General features: G+C 34.5%; 1 protein-coding gene across 1 annotated transcript in view; it reads right to left on the reverse strand.

Annotated features, from left to right (window-relative positions):
* Positions 1-2,029: 2,029 nt before the first annotated feature.
* Positions 2,030-19,061, reverse strand: part of LOC141829345 (vacuolar protein sorting-associated protein 9A-like) — a 29,802-nt gene continuing 12,770 nt past the window's right edge. The window contains exons 3-5 of the mRNA XM_074716796.1: positions 12,985-13,155; positions 4,335-4,514; positions 2,030-3,196 (exon numbers count right to left, since the gene is read on the reverse strand). Of these exons, the coding sequence (XP_074572897.1) occupies positions 2,405-3,196; positions 4,335-4,514; positions 12,985-13,155 (1,143 nt within the window). The 3' untranslated portion in view covers positions 2,030-2,404. The remainder of the gene's footprint in view (positions 3,197-4,334; positions 4,515-12,984; positions 13,156-19,061) is intronic.

Consider the following 19,061-nt stretch of genomic DNA (forward strand, 5'->3'; position numbering starts at 1 on the left):
AGATATCACTTCCATCATATGGAAGGGATAGATCCCATCAACATCACTCGCATCCGCTGTATAATTTATTGCATACCCAGTGATTGACTTTATAGTCCACCTTATTACATATAACGTTTGTCGATACTAAAGCACACAACTTCTTATGAAGGGAATCATAATGACTTCAGGTCCAAGGACTATTTATACAAATAGTCACTATGAGAATGTCTATGACACTCATATAACGATCCATGAAATATTCTCATAGTAGATCAATTTAATACATATTCTCTAATATATACCCATGTATCAATTTGATATCTTATATCCATGACTTATAGGATTAAGTCATTAGTTGACCTACATGCTAGTCTCAACGCATTAATATTGTCCTTATATATTAAAGTTTGATTAGAAATAGTTAAGAGTAGTATTCTATATATATGTCTATAGCCTCCCACTATTAATTCAACCAATTGGTACGCTGTAGACTTGAACCTAATACCCTAGGACATTATTATACTTATTCATTTGGCATAGATCTAAAGTAATATAATAACCATAAATTTTATCTTTTATTAATGAAATATGATGCTACAATTTTCTTATCAATCATCTCATAATTGGCTATAGAGCTAACACTAACAAATACAACAAATAAGTTGAAATAGAAAGAAAGGAAATGTCCTTGTTGACAATGAGGCAATACGAGCCAAGGTAATAATATGTTTCACTTTTTAAGTTGACTTTTAAATATTTTTTCATTCTATTAACAATTTATTTTCTTGTTAGAATTTACTTAAAGAGACTATTGGAGCAAATGCAATGTCACAATTTCCATGTAAAGATGATTTACGTGTGAATGTTGTCAAACTATCAAATTGAAATGCAATAGTTTGAATAACTAAGATAGATTCCTTTTGATGCTTTTTTAGCGGAGAAGACTTATTATTGAAGGTTATATATGTTTTGAGGATTTAAGAAGTTTTATGTTAATGGTATATCGTAGAGTAAAATGTTAATGAGATATATTAATATTTTAGAATGAAATATGAATATTATATGTTGATTTGATAATGCAATATGTTATGAAAATAAATTATTTTGTGAAGTGAAATGTGAATATCATGAATTGATTTAATTTGGTATTGCGTTTAATTTTGAAAATCCGATAAACATACTGTTCTGCAACAAGAACAGTATGAAGATACTGGTACAATATGATAGAGGATCATTTTTTAACTGTGGGAGAGATTTTTAACCGCTCCAAAAACTAGTACTTACAAGTGTTTCCAAACCGTTACATAAGCAATTTATAAGATTAGTCCCAACTGACTAACAACCGTTGCAATAGCAAACAATCAAAAGTGGGTACTCACCACTCTAAACGCCCAACTTTCTGCACCAGTTATTGACCGCTTCTATAAAATATATTCACAAGCGATTAATAACCGCTTTCCAACATCCAAATTTCTACAAGGGTTACTTCTGTAGAACACATTCACACGCAGTCAATCACCGCTTCTATAAGTCATCTTTCTGCATCGATTCAGGACTGCCTCTATAGAAAACATTCACAAGTGGTTAATAACCGCTTCTAAAGGTATGCATCAGAAGCGGCTAGATGGTTCTAAACCACCAATTAGTTTTACTGCTTCGATTTCCCTTAGCACCTTTGACGTCTGCAACGGTTGAAAAACCGATTCAATAGATTTAACAATGGTTGATAAACATTGCTAAAGGCCTCTTAAAATCACTTCTAAAACCTTTTTTTGTAGCGTAAAGTCATGTATTAACCACTCAAATGATGTATGTTAAGTATTGAAAATAAATAAATAAACAATCTAAAACAATGGATCCAATAAATTTATCATTGATTTCTTGCATGATCCTCGGCACTCTTTCTTTAGCATATAAAGATAGAATTCACACAACATATTACCCTTGGGTGCTGTAGTTTCACTAGTCATGAAGAAGAGAGGTATCACAATCAAGGGTGCTTTAAACTTACTTGCCATGAAGGGCTGAGGCATCATAATCCAATTAGTAATTTGAATGAGTCTGCTATTTTGAAGTAAAAGGGACAAATCCTTTGGCTAACAACCATGATTAGTGGCTATCTCCAAGACAAGTATAAAAAGGGCAAATCAACTTGCAGATCAAAAAAAAAAAAAAAAAAAAAAAAAGGCGGCGTAATTTTACTCGTAGTATGAGCCTGGGAAAAGTATTTGACCTCTTAGCTTGCAAGTAATCAGTTTCCTTTCCCATTTCGAACTTCAACCCTTCCACCATGACAAAATAAGCTACAGTTGCAAGTTACAGATGGAGCTCTCTATGATTGCTTATAGAAAAAGTGAGAATACTTCTGACCTGAGCACACTACGTAAACAAGGCAGAAAGCTAAAGATTTTCACTGATTATTTTATTCATTTGTTTCAGCATTTGAGCCTTCTATGGATTTCTTTGATTCCACCTCATCCATTTGCAAGATCAAATCCACAGTGGAGTTGGAATTTTTCTTACTAACTTCAGCATGGCCATTCTTAAGTTCTAAATCTGCTAAATATTCATGTTCTTTGACAGTTTGCAGTTCGGATGAGGTTTCAGGACTTAGTGGAACAGATTCCTTATGAATGCCCATTCCTTTAGAAAGAGCAACATACTTGAGAACAAGCTTCTTGTAGCAATTTAGAAGGCTGTGAACATCCTGGATAGTTAGATCACCAGCATTAGCAAATAAGAAAGGATAATCCTGAAAATATTTGCTTGTGTGTCCCTCCAAAAGGTCAGCAGCTCCTTTTTTTTCCAGATCAGAAATTGATAACCTATTAGTGAGTGCCTTTTCATTTGCATTTACATCTTTGTTGGCATCATATGATTGGCTTGGAACATGCTGCCCTTGAACTGACACCAAACTGTCTAGTTCTCTGTTAGCTTTTAGTATACCAGACCTTTGTTCAAGGTCATCTAGGTTCGTTTTAGTTTGCTGATCGTCTCCACTAGTTGATGTGCCCATTAGATGTGCTCTGGCTGATTCCATTTTGTTCAGAAACTCCTTTTCTTCCATTGAAAGTGCTTGTGCATCAATATTCCAAATGAAAGATTCTGCAGATAGGATATTTGTAAAGAAGTATGCAGCTTCAGAGACTAATCGTGATTGACGCCTGTAACGCTGAATGTAAAGCAAGTTTGAATGCAACTGTGGTGGGTTTGCCTGCAAAACACAGTAGACATTTTTGTGCTTGTAATCAGGAACTGCAACACTAAAGCTGAAAACCATGACAGATTTACCTGTAGAATTCAGTGCCTACTTGATGGGAATTTTTCAGATGCTTTAGAAAGATTTTCTATTTCATACTTAAAATACCAGTGTCAATGGAAGAGACAAGTTGTTTGGATATTTACAAAGCAAAGTACAATGAGGTAGAGTGAAAAAGAATCATGGCATTGATGTGCATTGACATAAACAATATGAAAGTGCATAAAACCTTTTCTTTAGCAATACTTCATTAGTGTTCCATCCTACAAATATCAATTTCACATTTTCCTGTAATAACATGAGTATGTTATGTTGGAATACAAATTTCTCAGAGACTGAGCAGCTCAGCTGTGGGAAGCTAGTCTTAAGCAAGAAAAGTTTCTCTGTGATGATACTGTAACAATCCATAGTTTGAAGATACAAACCAATCATAAGACTAGTGAATTGCCTACTAAGGATCGTGTTTGTATTGAGCCTTGACAAGGACCAAAGCTTGAGAACCATACATCAAGATAGAAATGCCTATAATCTGTCTGGTATGGAATGTGGACTATCTGTATACAGGATATGTTGGCAGGAATCAAGCTTAACTATCTGTACCACAATAAAGCCACATACTATCTGAGTTATTGGGTGAATGAATGTACATGGTATCACTCATGTTTTCTGTCCCTGGTTCCTCCCATCACCTTCATGAATATCGTGAACCCTTGGATATATTCAATATGCTTTCATAGTTCAGTAATCTTGAGCACTATTTTTAGACATAAAACCACTTTTTTCTATGATCAGATGATAATTCTACAGATTTAGTTGCATGTAACAACTGACGTACTGCAAAGGCAAAATGATAGTATTCCTATTCTCATACTCATTCAAGTCTACTGGGATACCACAAATAAGCATGAAGCAATTACTTTAACATGCAACTGTTGTTTTTATATCTTTTTTTAAACTATGTTTGTAGTTAATTGCCAATATAAATGAAATATGGTGGAAAAAATTACCCACTTCTATTGCAGTTAAAAGAAAGGAAAGAAGAAACAACTAAAAGCAATTGGTACTCATCATGAATATTGTGTGAAAATTATACCTTTATAGTAACATAAATAAGAACAGGAAGGAACTCATCTGCTCCTGGAGGGTTCTCATTTGATGCAATTGATGCATTTATTAGTAAGTTATTTATAACTTTACAACAATTGAGTATACAAACGAGTTTGTCTCTAGGAGCCTTGTACATATTAATCTTTTGCAGTTCCTTCTGAGCAAGCTACACATGAAGAAGATGTCAGTAAAGTCAACTCTCCCATTTGGAGTCTGGTAAAAGAATAATTGATATACTTTATTAGAATAAAAGTACGTAATATGGCAACTGTTGTAAACCAACACTATAACTGCAACTATCAAATGGAAGCTATAGAATACAAAATGCTTAAGGAAAAAGTTTATAGGCCAATATGGATGTTGGCATTCAGATATTTAGAATACTTATGGTGACCAAAAAAAAAAAACTGCATTAGGCAGAGAAATTCTTGATGTCCCATCAAAGTTACACGACATTCACTTTCTGTCTATTGGAATGTCTTTCCTTCCAGGAAAAATTCCCAGTTTTCCTTTTTACAAAGGAAAAAAATGAGTAGAAAATGAAAGGCCAAACAACAAGGACTTTTTTATCATTGCTTTGAACTTTTTGATACACAAATTTATTATCTATAAATGGCATTCCATCTTCTTGAAACATAAGATCAAATACCATCAAATATATTCATCAAGAGAAGTTTTCCTTTTATTTGAAAAAGAAACTAAGAAACAAAAAAAAATATATAAACAAATGCAACCAAAATTTTCAAGATCTCAAGCATTCAACATTCAAATAAGGATTATTTCAACAGACAAATAAAAAGAAATTCTAATAAAAAAATCTGCAAATTATTGATGCAAGGGAAGAGAGGGAGCAGAGGACAGAACAAGAGAATCATATTCAATAATTTAAGATTCCCCAAACAATCCTCACCTTATATATAGGTTTTTACAATCCAAATAAAAATATACCAAGCATATAATTACAACGACGACAATTTAGAAAAAATATTTTAAAAATAAACAACAATAAATAAATCTGAATGCAGTTTAGGCCAAAAATTGGCATATATCTTTCAACTGATTTATTTTGCATCATTCAACTCTATGAAGAAGAAATTCAATCCAATGAGTTTAAATGGATATCCAACTGTAAGCGCAGCAAAGATCATTAGGAGAGCCATCATTTTTGCACATCTCACTATTTTCACATTCCGACATCCCTTGCATAAATAAGGTAAATTTGTCATGAATCGTTCATGCATTAGATTGCCCATGTCCATCAACAATATATATTCAATAATAGTACTATAACACTTTCCTTCAGGGTAGAACTCACAAGAAGAGGTGCTGAAGTCTGGACAAAAGTGGATATTATTAGTAAAATTATCAATCCTAGAGTAGAGGTTGGTGTATAAATTGGAAAACCAAAAAATGAATAATATATGTAGATAGACTTGAAATCTATGGATAGGACGTCTTCAAATTGAATTGGAGTAACATTAATTTTGCTGGCTAAACAAGTGCCAGCCTTAAATCCTCTTCATAATCATATGAGCTTATGCCTAAAAAGTAAAATAAATTTAATAGGCTTATAAAGAAACTTTCAGGGAAGTTTTGAAAAAGAATGCAGTCTCTTCTATCATATGGAAATGTTCTGAGCAGTATCATTGGTGCCACAATGGTATTAACTTGGCATGGTTAACGTCTAGGTTTTGCATTGTGTCTAGGTATTGATTGATGCTGGATGATGCAGACCATGGAAATTTATTCTTCGACAATGTCCAAGCTTTTGATCCTCTCCTAGTTGGTTTGTTTGCTTCCAAAAACAAGAATATGAGAGCTTCATAGCCAATTAAATTAAATTTATATTTAACTTAATTATAGCAAAGATTTTAAACACAACACCAAGTTTTGAACACTCAAATCACCCATAAAATTGGGGCAAAATTGATGAAGCTAATGGAATAAATATATCACAAAAAATAACCCGGTTAGAGGAATATCTCTCACACATCTCATACAAAAAATCAAAGGGAAATTTATTAATTCAAAACTATCCTAGTATATAATTCTAACCTCTTTTTTATACACTAACGATAAGATCTAATCATAAGACTTAGTTTATTTTTAATAAAATCTTTGATTGACTTTTTCTAAAAACTAAATCATTTTTAAAAATTCTACCACTATTTACTAAAAATACAACAAACTATAAAAATTTTAAAGGCATAAAATCAAAAGAACATCTTTTTTATTCATATAATCAAAAGGGTGTCCCTCTTTCAAAATTTATCAAAATGGTGCCCCACCCTTTACTTTATACCCAAAATATCCCTTTGTCCTCGACCTATCTAACCACAGGGATATGAACCCAAGGTGGTGTTGCCTTGTACAAAGCAGCTTCAAGGTGGTACTTTGTACAAAGCAGCTTCAATGTGGTGCTTTGTACAAAGCAGCTTCAAGGTCGTACTTTGTACAAAGCAGCTTCAATGTGGTGCTTTGTACAAAGCAGCTCTAAAGTGGTGTTGTAATTTTTGAAAGTGGAGTACTGTTTTGACGATATAAATAAAAAGACGCTCTTTTGATTTTCTGCCAATTTTAGATGACCAAGACAATTTGAATTTTTCAAAAATTTTAAATAGTATTTGAAAATCTTGTCTTGATTGCATTATACCATAAACGTCATATTCTACCATAAAAAATAAGAGCATATATTCTAACACATATAAATGTATAGCAATTATTAGTTTTATTGAAATAATTTAATTCTTTTCTAGAAATGAAATAATATAACTGGGTATGAGTTTGCATGCTAAGTGTAGAATTTTGATGGTTTATTCAAATTCTCATGAAATTAAGGTTGTCATTCTCATGCATTTAGTAGTAATTTGGGTAGTTCATCTCATCACGTCAATATAAGTAATAAGTAACAATGATTATAAAATAAAGCAAAAAAAGCAATAAAATAAAACAGAATATATATATCCATATATGTATTGAGCACAATAACTAATCTATAATTTTATAGAGTTAGTGAACCAATCTATAAAAATTTTAAATTAGACCTAAGAAGCCTATCTAGAATTGAGAGATTATAGGTGATCAGACCTCATCTTCTTCCTCATGGAAGAGTGTTTTCTTTGCCAACAATGATGGGCAGTGTTGCATTCTCTTAGTCTCATGCAAGAGGGTGGTTGCTTGCTTCTTCTACAGTGAAGGCAATGAGTAGTGGTGAATCTACGACATAGGCAGTGCTCTTGTGTTGAGACTATAGGATTAAGGGGTCAGTTTCATAGGTGCAAGCAACCTAGAAGCTGTTATGGTAATACAAGTAGCGCCAAGGCCCTAGTAGCAAGATTTAAGCAGCATTGAGCTTAGGTCATGGGTGCAAGTCATGGGTGTGGGTCATGAGAGTGGCAATCGTCTAGCATCATGATGCGTGTTCCGCAAGTATACGGAATGTCGCCAAGTAATAAAAGATCGAATCCACAGGGACCATGGAATTAATTACTATCCTAGCACAATAAGAGTGGAGAGTTCAATGGGGAGATGGAGTGTTCTAAAGTTCCTAAACCTTAGTTCGAAGTTAGAATTCGACTGTGACAATATATGGGAAGCGACTCTAGGACTTCGGATTCCTCGGGATATTGATTGATTGACTTGGATCCTCTACCATTCCTCAATGATTACACAATTGTAGGGATTCTAACCAAATTATCTAATTAGACCTCGTCAGTCTTCCTCGGAATAAATCAATGGTGTTCTAATGTTACTTAGGTTGGTTTGAGATGATTCTAGATAGCCTAGTTCAAGGCTCTCCTGTGTCACTCAGGCGCCCCAGAATACTACTAGATTCCTACCCCTGTCACAGGGTATTCTTTTAAAGACTTCTCCCCAACACTAAGCAACCGTTAGTTATCCCTCATAAACATTATTCACAGCTTAAGCAATCCCTTGGAAGGTCCAGTTAAGACTCTCCTCCTGTCACGAGGCGTCCCGGATATACAATCCTAAGAATTCCTCAAACTCCAAATAATCTCTACCCTTATGGATTCACACTATTCACAAGCATATCATCAAACAAGCACAAAGCATAAATCCACAAAGCAATTGCATAAACATATCATAGAACATGGTAGATTATCAAATCCAAAGTACAATCATCCAATAACCCCGATTCTTCCTACATCCTAGAATCTAGAGGACTACTCCATATCGGGGAGGTTACAATACAAAGAAGAAGAGAAATAATGCATCCTATTCCAAGAATCTAAGAGAAAACAAGAAATAGGACTTATCAAGGTGCTCCTTCTCCGGATTGAAATCTCTGCGAAGGTGGGATGTGGATGCGATGGAGTGTCCGGACGGATGAACGGATCGTCGAATCTGGCTCCGGAATGAGGCGTCGGTGGCTCTAGCACGCTCCGGTGGCTCTCCAAAGTCTCCCCTCCTTTCTAGGGCTCTTAAGGGGGTCTATTTATAGGCCCCCACGAAATACCCTTGGGCTCGGCCAGGCACGCCCCCGTCACACGGCCGTGTCTGGGAGACACGGTCGGGTGTGGTCGCCGAGCTATGGCGGAGGCACGGCCGTGCCTGTGAGGCACGGCCAAGAAGAGTTGAAGTTCTGTCTTGAGGCATAGCAGTGCCTGTGAGGCACGGCCATAGGAATTCTGTACTCTGCTGGGAGACACGCCCGTGCCTGTGAGGCACGGTCGGAGGCAGGCGCTTCTCTGGTAGAGGACACGGCCGTGTCTGAGGGACACGGCCATGTCTTGGCATGGTCCTATTGTGGAGACACGGCCGTGTCTGAGGGACACGGCCAAGGGAAGATGCTTCTCTGTTGGGAGACACAGCCGTGTCTGAGGGACACGGCCATGTCTTGGAGCTGCAGGATGAAGGCACGGGCGTGCCTTTGGAGCACGGCCAAGGCATGTTGGATCTCTGGTTGGAAGCACACCCGTGCTATGTAGACACGGTCCATGGAGCTGATAGACACGGCCGTGCCTATGAGGCACGGCCCTATCTTGCTATATCTTCAATAAGTGCTCCGTTTCGCCTGTTTTGCTCCGTTTTTCGTCCTGAAACACCCAAACACACAAGCAGTCCTCCGAACTAGGAAATTAAGAATACGATGCCAAATGCATAGATAAGGGTGTAACATACATAAGATACAGCATGAAAAGCATAGAGATGTGCGAATAAAGTATAAGAAATGGTTATATATCCTACGCACATCACATCAACGATAGTGCAGAAAAGCAGTTGTGTTGGTGCCAATGTTGGTGCAAAAGGGAGGTTGTGTTGGCATCAACACTAGCATAAAAAGGTGGTTGTACTTGCATCAGCACTAGCGCAAAAGGGATGGGCGGCGACAGTAGCAAACATTTAGAGGTTGTGTTCTTTAGGCCAAAAGTGGTTGTTGTGGTGAGAGAGAGGAAGCAAGAATGACAATTGTTATGGGGTAACAATCCATCAACGAACCTGCAGCCTACCTCTCAAACTCCAAGGCAACCAACAATGGACAATTGTGATATCAAGGGTAGAAACAAATAACAAAGAATGAGGGTTGGGAGAAGTGCAAGGTGTGGTTCAGTAGCAATGAAGAGGATGGACATGATGCGAGAATATCGGAAGAGAAAAGTCGTAGTGGTGGAACGATGGAGGTGGCAAGATAGGGAAGCAGGTAACGTGGATGAGAAGGAAATGTCAAGAAGAATTTGTGGAACGAAGTATAAACCCAAAGCAGGTTTTGACTCTATCACCAATTGAGGCAATACTAAATTTGAACCTTCAAATCACTGAAAAAATTGTGCTAGTTCATAGCATGCTAACCCCTTTTTATAGACTAATAATATAACTTATTTTTTGTAAAAATAAATAATCAGTTTATCTTAATAAAACCACTTTTTCAAAAAACTAAACAAATTCTAAAAAATTCTCCCACTATTTTCTAAGTATAACAAAGTATAAAACTTCAACTTTGAAATTTTCAATAATTTTAAATAGGATTTGAAAATCCTTATTGCATTACATCTTGTCTTGTAACATACCTTCTTAATAAAAGTATCTGCAATTAGTAAGAGTTTTTTTTTGTTAATACTAGAATGAGTATTTGCATTGAATGGGAAAATTGGTTCATGTCATAACCAAAAGAGCTCAACTACATAATTTTCATCTATGTAACTCGATCTCAGGAAAAAGTATCCATACCCATTAAAAAGAACCCATACTCGTGTAAATACATGTCTTGGATACACCGTTTTTTTAAAATGAGATCATGGGGATTTATTAAGTAAAATTTAGGATGTGAGTATAGAGGCATAATAATCTTAAAAATATAATGATCAATATTAATCTAATTATACCTAAAATTAACCAATTAATTATATAAATTAAGAAATATAAGTTCGATAAGTTATCGCTTATAATAAGTTCTATAACTTATAAGTATATAACATAAGTCTTATTTATTCCATAGCTCCAAGCAATGCGAAGCCTTTTCTTCCTTTTTCATAACGAGTTCAATCGACTCTCTTCTTCCTCCTTTCATTCTCATAGAAGAGTCCAGCTACTTAAACTCAATTTCCATTCCCACATCTGCATCGTGTTGACAGGCATAAGAGGGGTAACCAACAAGTTCAATTGTCAGAGTTTCTTGTAAGATATTTGGCATTTGAATTGATTGATTCATATTTTTATAATATCTTAGTTGAAAATTGAAGTTGGAATAACATCACTAGAACTGAGAAGACACAAGCACAAAATATGGATTTTGGTAGGTTGTGAAGCTAACCATACAATGTCAAAACCATTGTAGATGACCAAGTATGATGAACTTCAATCATTGCTTTACGATGAGCATTGTCATGGCTTTATTGATCACTAAGGTCTCAAACTATACTGATATATGAAGTTACATAATATGATTTTACTTAATATTATATATTATATATTATACACACACACACATGCCTATAATTAACTAAAATTGTATGTTTAATCAAGTAAGCATTGGAAAACAAATCTAAATAAGGTTTAACTTAGGGTTAATGACTTAAAAATAGGATTACATATGATCTAAGTTCATCTCAGTAAAAGTTGAAACTGATGTTTGTATTGGCACAGTATCAATAATACATGGAGGTGACACAATGAGCTAGAAAAGCACGGAGTAAAATATAATTTCACTCATGCCAATCCATTTCAATTTCAATGAGTGGACTGAATGGCATATTGCCTGAGCCAACCACGATGAGGTCAGAAAGAAATAAAATTTTAAACTATGAGTCCAGAAGCTTCAACTAATATACTTACTATTGAGGTTAAACATAGAGGTAAAGAGTGCCATGAAAATATATGAAAATAACAGTTGCAAAGCAGAAATGATGGTGGTTGATAGGAAGAGCAGACGAAAAAGATCTTGTGGAAGCGGTGAAGGATGGTGACGCAGATGAAAGAGGTTGCAGGAATAAAGAGTCTCTCTTAAAAAAGAGAGGATAGAAGGGAGATGGAAACCACTAATTGAATACCTCAAACAATGGTCTTGCAATATGTGGCTTTGATATCCCTTGAAGCATCACATTGTTGTGTACCTCAGTCAGCAATCTCACAACACAAAATAAGAGACCAAGAAGATAGAGGACAAGAGGATTTTTGTTTTTTTGGCAAAATCTGAAATTTTTGAAACAATATTTGTATGCCTCACACAAGTTTTTATAATTGAAATAAAATAAATCAAAACTAGTACAACCTCAACAAAATAGAACAATGCTAATTTAAAGATTAAAATAGAAATAATAAAATAGAAATTGGGACATGGTTTAGATTCAGAAATGGTTTTAAGGATTAAAATAGAAACAATAAAATAGAAATTGGGACATGGTTTAGATTCAGAAATGGTCTAACGATTTGCATCAGTTTAAGTTTGTATCATCAAGATTTTACAGCCAATACAAACTCAAATATGTAGGAAAAAATTCAAATGTTATAAGTGGAACATTATGCATCTGAAGAACTATTACATCAATAACTTAAACACTAAGAATATCCCCAAAACACACTCAACTGCAAAAGCATGCTTTATACTGCATTTCATCCTACAGCATATATTAATATAAGCTCAGAAGTTATTACCAACCCCAGGAACTCCAGGATTAAGAATATCTTTCTGTCGCACTGAGATTGATTCAATGAAGCTTGCATGTTCTACATTTTTTAGCAGTTATACAATAACTGGACAATAGTTTCATAATAAAAATGACTCTATGAATAGCTTGGTATGAAATATAGGAAGTAGCCATTAAACTTATTAAATATATAGCTTTTGTTATTACCATATTATCAAAACCCATTGCTACTTAAATAAATCATTACACACTAAAATCTCCATGCCTACTCCTAACAATACCTTATTTAACAAATCAACCTCAAAGTAGAAATTTTTTATTAAAAAACTATCAAGGAGTCATGAGCTTCCCTAGTTTGCAAAAAATAGAATAGGTTGGATATCACCAATTCATGAATTGTACATAAATCAGATAGGCCAAGAAAGGAGATAAAGAAAGTTCATAAAATTAAACACTGAAAGGATTAATGTAACACTTCAAGTAGATAATAGTGTAGATGTAACACTTTAGTAGCTGAAGTAATCAACTCACCAGCCATGATGTTTCATTTTGGAAGGCTGGTTTGATGTCCAGATTTTCAGGTCGTATAAAATGTTGTAGTAAAGCCATCTGCTCATAAAGTTCCCCGTCACTGTTGACATCTTCTGGAACTGATGCAAATACTCGATTAAAAAGTTTTGTCATGACATATTTCTCCAGACCCTGTAAATGTTGGAAAATTGAAGTCCACAACTGCTGGAAAGCTAAAAATAAGTTTAGAAAGAAAGAGAGCAACAGAGCAACTACAAGGCAAGAAGCATAGATGTTGCCTATTAAGTACAGAAACTTATGTATATAATAAAGCTAGTCAAATAAAAGAACAAAGATGAGATATATAGTTTGTGTGACACACATAATTTTTGGAAGTTCAAAGAGTCATGGAAAGCAATATGGAAACTTGGATATTAACTGTCAGCAATCTAAGGGACAATGACTTTTTGTCCGTGTAATTCCAGAAGTAATTAGAGGAAATTTACTTTGTTTTGATATGAGTATGCAAAGATTCTAAACATCAGTAAGATTGATGAGCTTATCTTTAAATGAGATATACTAAGAAATGCCCTTCCACTATCCCTAAAAAACTACAGCCAATGACAGAGATAATACTGAATTTACAGAAAATATTGAGGACTTATCCCTAGTCATTGACTCCTAAAGAGAACTTTCACAAGAGATTAAAAAAAAGGGAAAATTCTAACCTAACAACAATGGAGGTGCTAATCTACGATGATTAGTTTTATTCAACAACATAATACATGTGGAAATTCTAAAAAACACCTATTGGATAATCTCTGAAAGCCAATACTTATTTTCTTTGTGGATCATCCTACATGTCTTGATTGTACCTCAAGAAATCCACATCAACAACAAGATGTGATTCCCAATACTTGGAGTATTTTCCAATTTTTTATGCATTTAATAATTGATAATTTAACATCTATTTAAATACTCAATCGATATTTATTTGGATTTATTATGGAACAAGGTTGTTTTACTAAATTGTTATAGATAGATTTATTAGTGAAATTTTTGAACTCATGTTGGGTTCAAAAATCAAGATTATTTTTGAGATAGAAGTTTGACATGGTTTGAAGTTTGATTGGTTATGGTTGAATTACCAACACCCATTTTAGTTCGTCTCAGTGAGGAGATAAAACTTGAGTTGGCCAAAAACCCCTCTTGGTTTTCCTTCATGTAATCTCCCTTTCCACTATGCACCACTTCTTTTATATGACTAAATCTTCTCTCCTTCCTCTTCTTTTTCCCCAAGGAGACTAGGTATGATTCTACTTCCCTTCTTACTATTCGTTTTCATAGAAGTTGACTACTCTAGTTAATTTTGTAGGGAGAGGGACAGTAGTGAATTAGAGGCGGCAGCCAACTTTGGACAACCAAAGAACCCCATCAAAGAGTGCTCTCTTCAATTTGAAGATGGCATGATAAAGATCTTATATAAACTAGTAAGATCTTTCTTTTTCTTCTTTCCCTTCATAAAATTTGATCATTGGCCCTAATTCATACTCTTGATATTGGCAACCTTCTTTGTTTAAGAAGTGGAAACCACACTCCTAGAGGCGGAACCAAGAAGAAACCCCTCTTCAAGGTGAGGCAAGGGATTTATTTGTTCTTCTTTCTCTTTGGATAGAAGACTCTAAGGATACCCTAGTACCCTAGCGTGTTGTACAAGAGTTGTATGGGTTGTTTTTTCATGCTTCAGATGGCCTATGGCCTATAGGGGCAGTTTGACTATGGGGCAGCAAAAGCATGAAAATATCAGCACATCCCTGGCTTGGGGAGAGTTTGTGTCGAGTCATTTGTAGTTGGTCTAACTAAGGTGATGTAGCACAAGAGGAGATTGAGTGTCGGGAGGTTTGGGGAGTAGAAATCTGGAATGAAGTGGTAAAGGAGTCCAGAAACTTAGGTATCACACCTAAGGGTTCCTACGCATCACGCCATAGGGAGATTATATCACACAACCTAAGAGAACTCTCAAAACTTTAATATCTATTTTATATCCCAGCATTACAGCAGTACACATATTTATGATAGGACTCACAAAGGACCCATAAAGACTCATACTAAACATAAATGCTAGTAGATAGACTCATCGAAAACATAAAGGACTCATAAAGACACATAGGAAACATAAGACTTATAAAGATATTGCAATTTTCCAATCATGCGACGTTAAAGCATATTTGTTGGATATTTAATGCTGGCTTTTGACTTTTGACTTCAACTCTTTGGAATTCATGAACTTTATATCAGTTCCCAAGTAGGTCTATCATCTTCCAAATTAATAGTTGAGCTTTAGAACCTTTATTTCTGCATTTATAGACTTTTAATGGAGTTTGCCACTTATCTCCATCATAAGGGAGGCAAATCCTCCTATTGTCTTTTGAATTTACCTTTTGATGCATGATTTAACTCTTGCAATTGGAACAAATACTAATTTGCAATTAAGATGAAATTTTTTGATTAGCAAGGGAAACTTATTCATACCAAATGACACCATGATACTTGTTAAAGTTCTTTCATTAATTAATATTGACCTTTGAAACACAAAAAAGGAGACTAATGGGTGTAAAGAAAATGATGAGATGCCCCTTGGGGGCTTGGATGAGTAATTAAGATATAAGTCCCAATTAGATGGAAACCTTCCTGTTCTGTGTACTTGCTGGAAATTTTGGTTAAATAGCATAAGATGTGGATCTTGAAACACAAAAGGGGTATAAGAGTTTAGACATTATGAGATACCAATTTGATGAGTTTGGTTGATCTTTCTAAAGGAAAAATATTCAAATGAGTTATTATGGAACAAGGTTTAAACTTTTGATGTTTATTAAACTTTTTCAACATCTATCGTATAGATTCAAAATATATATATTTTTATTATTTTAGCACATAATTAAATTGTTTTACTCACATTTTATTGCAATAACATCAAGTCTAGCATACAGAATGTTTATGAAGATTGGTCTCCAAGTTCGGCATTTTCACATATATATATAGTGAATTTAAATCACAAGTTTAGACTTTTGATGATTATGTACATTGCTTATGTTACATTTATTTGAATATTTCAAATACAAATTTACTTTACTTTCTATATTTCGAGAATATATAAAAGTATCATCTAAATTTAAATTAAAAATATAGATAAAATTATATTTTTATTGTAAAATAAAGGGATGAGGAGATGATGGCTTTAAATTAGTGATAATGTATATATTTGTATAGACATAATACTTCTTGGATGAACGAGTGTTTACTTTATTTGTTTTTCTTTTTTATTTTAAAAAATTAATTTCTCTATTGTACTTGAATTTTATTATGGCTTTATGTAAGTATGGCTTGGCGCGAACAAGTTCACAGCTTTATGGCTCAAGGTCCATTGGAGATCGGAGAAGGATGGTATGGGGCATCCGAGCGACTACAAAACAAGAAGCATCAAAACACAAAGTTGACAATAGCCTGAGGAAAAGTGAACTATGTAGATGAAGTGTAAAAGATGACACATGAAGCCAGTCGGCGGCTCGATGTACAGAGGGATGAATAACTTAATGGAAATGGCCTTGGTGGCAAAGTTAAGCAGTGGAAGGTATATGAACTCTAAGATGAAGTGTAAAAGATGACACATGGAGCAAGTCGGGGGCTCGATGCACTCGAGGGATGAATAACTTAATGGAAATGGCCTTGGTGGCAAAGCTAAACAGTGGAAGATAAGTTTGGTTATGAACTCTAAGAGTTAGAGACTTGTACTCTTAGGGGAGAATAGTTACTAGATCATTAGGAAGATCAAAGTCACTAGTGAGTTGAGTCGACTAAGGAATCAACTCAAGCCGATAAGCCAATGAATAGAATGTTTTTATTTGGGGATGAGTCTACTTGTGGTTAGTTGATCAATTAAGAATTTCAATCAACTAATGCTACAACAGGAATGACGAAAGGAGTCGTTGATCAAATAATACTTTGTGATCAGATGACTTAAGAGCTATCGTGGAGCATTTGACTAATAGTGGAATATAATCAACTAAGTAGTTATTGGCAAACTCAAGTTAAAGAGATCAGGAAGTCATTCGACTAATTGGCGACAGGTCAACTAAACAACTAGTGAAGATTGAAGGGAATGAAGGTTATATAAAGGGGAACAAGGTGGGCATTTGAAGGCTAACAAACTAGTGATTAGTTAGATAATATTGAGTCTCATATTGTAACCCTTTGAGTTGTTCTCTTAATCTTCTTATAATCATTTAAGATGTTTCTCTATCTAGAGAGGTGAACTGCGGAGGAGAAAGATACTAGGCTTCCAAGAATGACTTACCGACAAGTTATACATCGTGAAGTAGGAACGAGAATTTCAAATTACATTATATGTCTTAGTAATATGTATATAATTGTCTTTTATGTTTCTTATTTCCACTGCACTAGCAAGAGTAATATAACTTTATAATTGCAAGAATAAAAGTTATTCACCCTCTACCAGCTTCATCCAACCATCGCACTACACTAATTCCAACAACATGGTCTAGCTGGACACTTTAAGAAAGATGAGATAATTGCTATGATTCTAGATCAATTTTATTAGCCCTCACTGCAACAAGGAATTGCTAGGGTTTTATCACAATATGGCACATGTGAGATGCCTAAGGCAACTAAGCAACATTAGGTCTTTACACACGTTATTGCTAATTCCTTATAAATCTTTAAAAGAGAGAGAGATAGCATAGACTTGGTTTAGATTTATCCAGAACAGAGTGAAGCACGACTCCATTTAGTAGAGACCAATTTTTGAAGATGCATATTTTATTCAATGTAACAAAATTAATAGTGCATAACAGATAGCCAAGTTAGAACATTGCTATACAAGGTTGCCAAATGTATAGTTTTAGATAGAAACATAAAGTTTGTGAGCTCTATAGAAGTTATTTGGGACGCAACTTAAGTTTTCATCTCTTTCTATTGGGTAGACTGAGGTCATCAATCATAGTTTAAGAAATTTATCTAGGCATTTAGTAGGAGAAAATTGAGTATTTTATACTTTGTTTTATCACTTATAAATTTTCTTACAAGAATTTGGTAACTAGTCGTCTACTAGTCTGAGTCCATTTAAAGTCATGTATGCATCAAAAGCGCATTAACCTATTTGTTTACCTACCACATCATTAATTAAAGTTAGTTCAGAGCTTACTGAGCATAAGACATTGATGATGATATCAAAAGTAATATTTGATTAAATAATGAAGCTTATAAAATTCAAATTGTTACAAACTGTAAATTTAAGGAGTACAATATACGAAATTATATGTTTGTCTGATCCATCTTGAACCTTTTCCCAAAAATTCGTTTTAAAAGATTTATACTCATTCCTCTGGCCTTTTAAATTTAAAAAAAAGTTAGTCCTAATGCATATATTGAGTTACCTATTAATTTAAACTTTAGTCTAATTTTTAATGTTGAGGACTTAATGGCATATTGAGGGACATTTGAGCTCCTCCTCCTGTTGTATTGCTCTATTGATTTGCACACATGTCATGCCCTAACTGTGTCAATTTTTGTACTCTTATCTGCAACACAACCCACTCCTTAGATCAAGTGCATTATGAACACTAAGAATAAGTCATAGCTCCTTACTATAGCATCCAAAGGTACCTAGTTCAATGGAAGGAACTTCTAGACATCGATGACTATTGAATTACTGAGGAAAATACACTACCTCACTCTATGTGAAACTTATGTTCATCTTGGTGCTACATCATTCGTGCTCTTCCTAACTTGCATGGAATTCCTCCTTAGATGGCATCACCTTGTCTCATACAATTAGGGCTCCTCAGCTTTTTCCCTAATTCTCTCTCTTAAAAGATACACAATTCATGTGAATAAATCCTCCTATCTTTAATATAATGATGTCACAAGATATCAACTTAAAGATGGTTCAAAGCTACATTGGCTACTTTCTTAGCATGTCTATTTGATAGACCTCTAAGAGATGGCATGGTTGAAATCAATTGTTATCAAGGCATTGCTCTAGTGTTGCTAAACCCTGTAGGAAATTATAACCAAGTGGG

This window comes from Curcuma longa, chromosome 5 (genome assembly GCF_044706935.1).
Source record: "Curcuma longa cultivar G26 ecotype Majalengka, Jawa Barat chromosome 5, ITB_CL_G26_1.1, whole genome shotgun sequence".
In the NCBI taxonomy this organism is placed as follows: Eukaryota; Viridiplantae; Streptophyta; class Magnoliopsida; order Zingiberales; family Zingiberaceae; genus Curcuma; species Curcuma longa.